We start from the raw sequence: 3,242 nt of genomic DNA on the forward strand, positions 1-3,242 counted from the left end.
TATATACATATATTATTTATATTATTATATGATCGAACGTCACGCATCCATTTCCAAATAAGTTTTTTCTATCTATCTATCAATCTATCTATCTATCTATCTATCTATCTATCTATCTATCTATCTATCTATCTATCTATCTATCTATCTATCTATCTATCTATCTATCTAACTATCTATCTATCTATCTATATATATATATATATATATATATATATATGTATGTATATATGATTGATTGATTCTAGTTTCAGCTCACGAGCTGTGGCCATGCTGGGGCACCGCCATTTGGTGTTGCTACATGGTTTTACTTCACGAATGCTTTTTACCAACTGCCATTTGGTGCATGAGAGAGTTCGATGCAGCTGCCCTCAACTGCACTTCCTGCCGTGAAGTTGGTTCATCTGGGATACCTGACAAGAAGAGATCCAGTTTCATTTTAAAGACATCTGCATCCACCCCATGCAGGTCTCTTAGGTTCTTCGGAGGATATTGAAGAGCTGTGGGCCTTCAATATATATATATATATATATATATATATATATATATATACATATATAAGAATTGTCTATAACAAGGGCACTAAAGCATCAGTTTTGCTAAAAATAGGAGTCAAAAATACCCCGAAGCCACAAAAATTAACGCTAATTAACTGAAGAGAATCAAATACTTTTGTCGCTAAATTCGAATCATGACACCAGGTTAACTTGTATTTTTCAGAGCTAAGACGCAATCCTTCTTCACTTAGTTTTTTCCAATCATGCATGTAAAAATTTAGTGTTAAATCTAATGGCTCGGAGTATTTTTGTTTGCTATTTTCAGCAAAGCTGGTGCTTTAGTGCTCTTGTTATATATAATTCATATATATATATATATATATATATATATTAATTTTGCATATATATATATATATATGTGTGTGTGTGCATAACATGGTATGATTATAAACGGTAAATTTTAGCCATTTCTCTGCAGACAGGAAAAAAAATGAACATCCTTAATCGATTTTCAAACCTTAATGTGTTCTTATCAGAGGAATCTACATCATTCTGACAGTCTCCAGAGAAACAAGCATCCAAACTCTTGATATACTCAATAAATGCAGCAGTTGCTCTATGCAGGAGTCCCTAATTTGCATACCGAAAGTATTTAGAGTCGATCTTTTCGGAGAAGCATTCTGGTCATTTTTGAAAATCAGCAGTCTACTTATTTTGACTCAAAAAATCTCTTTTTGGGAGTAATGGCGTTATGGTCCTATCATCTGTAAGTGCATTGCTTAAGGCTGCAGGTGAGTTGGTATAGAAGATGCCCCTCAACCTGCAACATCATTAACTAACATACAACTGGTTATACAACATACAAAATATTACTGTCAGCATCAACAGGCTATGATGGAATGAATAATAAATATTATCTTCTGACAAAGATTAAATAGTAAATTGAATATTTTCAAGTAAGCATGGGTAAACTCTGATAGTATTGATTTTTCATTTAAAGCCAATAATTTATTACTGTTACTCTTTCGAATACAATCTGAAATATGTCCTCATTCAGAAATAAGACATCTGTTGACGATTGGAATGGAAAAACCGATAAAATTGTCGTTCTCACGAAGTTAATAATGCGAATAATATAGTCTTACTAACAATTTATTTCAGACAGATATTAATAAAAAGTATGAACTTACATAAGCATTTACATGTGGGACACTATTTGCTGTTGCATCCGTCAATTCTGGTACTTGATGCTTTATATTTTGCCCATGCGTTTCTGTCATTCCATCTTGATCAATATCGCCGTCCATCATATTACCCTGATCACCAAATTTGCTGTCCACATAATTTTTCTTGTTTTCTCTTAACCCTCCATTTTCATTGACATCTTCAGCCTTTTCGTTTTCTTCTCCCTCATTGCCTCTTTTCTTGTCTTTTACGTTTTTACCATTACTCGCTTTTCTGTTTTCCTCTATCTTTTTATCAGTGAGTTCTTTTCCTTCTTCGACCGCCATCTTTCCGACATCTCTTTTACTCCGATGGTTTTCCGTTTCCACCTCTACCAGCTGTTCTTTTTCTACATTATATTCACCATTTTCGAATTTCTTTGAGTTTCGATAATTGCTTAACTTGTCCCTATAGTTTTGTCCGTCGTCTTCTTGACCCCACGCTAACTTTTGATTCACTACGATACCATCAAATTCATCATCTGTATTGTCATTTCCAGATGTTTCTATAACTTTGGCGACATCAAACCGTTTGAAATTAACTCCTTCTGCTGAATACATGTATAATAGCATCATTAAAATGCATCCTGTATCTACAAACCTCATAGTTATTAATGAAGTATTAACGAGTTCTTTCTTTTTTATATATATATGAATATAAGATTGTGGAGGTGCGAGCGTATATGCGAGTTTATTTTCCTACTGCAACGTCACAATAAGTCTTATTTACTGATGTTGTTAATATTGTCTTATGGATAATTCCTTGTTCACATCTGCTTTTACCTGTATTACACTGGCTTATACAACCAGCTTCTCTCAAATTTATATATATATGTATGTGTGGGTGTGTAGATAAATAAATAAACAAATAATCGTATGTATGTATGTATGTATGTATGTATAGGTGTAGAGGGGCGGGAATGTATATGTACTGTCTGTTTTTCTTCGTGTGTGTAGACGGTTCTATTTTTTTACTGGATTCCTATTTGTGACTGCTGCTCCATTTATTATATATAAAAAAACACAATATTTGTTTTAATGTTTGTTTTGACAAAAGAGAAACTTGTTACCAAATTCTAATTTCTTTTATGTTCAATGGAGCGTTCTGTTTACGTAACAGTAGAGTTGTCTTCAAAATACCAACTGAACATTCTAACCTACACTACTTCTATTGTTTGCTTGATGACGTTCAGACGGAGTCAAGCAAATTAATTTATTCACTTATACGAGCATACACACGTTCGGTTATAAGTACAACCCACCTCACAGATATGTGGTTATGTGTATAAATGTATATATATATATGTGTGTGTGCGTGCGCACCTATAAACGTATGTATATGTACTCATATATGTTCATTTTAACAGACGTTGCATTTTCTTGAATCATCACTCTAGGTCTCGCGCTTCCGATTATTCAGCCGATTTAATTAGAGAAGCCACATGAGATGCTAACGAAAATGTTTCCTAGTGCTTCGAAATACAATCAGTAAACACGATTGGCTGACGAAGAAACGTAAGAA

General features: G+C 33.4%; 1 protein-coding gene across 1 annotated transcript in view; it reads right to left on the reverse strand.

Annotated features, from left to right (window-relative positions):
- Nucleotides 1–2,546, reverse strand: part of LOC118767275 — a 21,035-nt gene extending 18,489 nt beyond the window's left edge. The window contains exon 1 of the mRNA XM_036511604.1: nt 1,688–2,546. Within this exon, the coding sequence (XP_036367497.1) occupies nt 1,688–2,326 (639 nt within the window). The 5' untranslated portion in view covers nt 2,327–2,546. The remainder of the gene's footprint in view (nt 1–1,687) is intronic.
- Nucleotides 2,547–3,242: the final 696 nt, after the last annotated feature.

The sequence above is a fragment of the Octopus sinensis genome, linkage group LG20 (genome assembly GCF_006345805.1).
Source record: "Octopus sinensis linkage group LG20, ASM634580v1, whole genome shotgun sequence".
In the NCBI taxonomy this organism is placed as follows: Eukaryota; Metazoa; Mollusca; class Cephalopoda; order Octopoda; family Octopodidae; genus Octopus; species Octopus sinensis.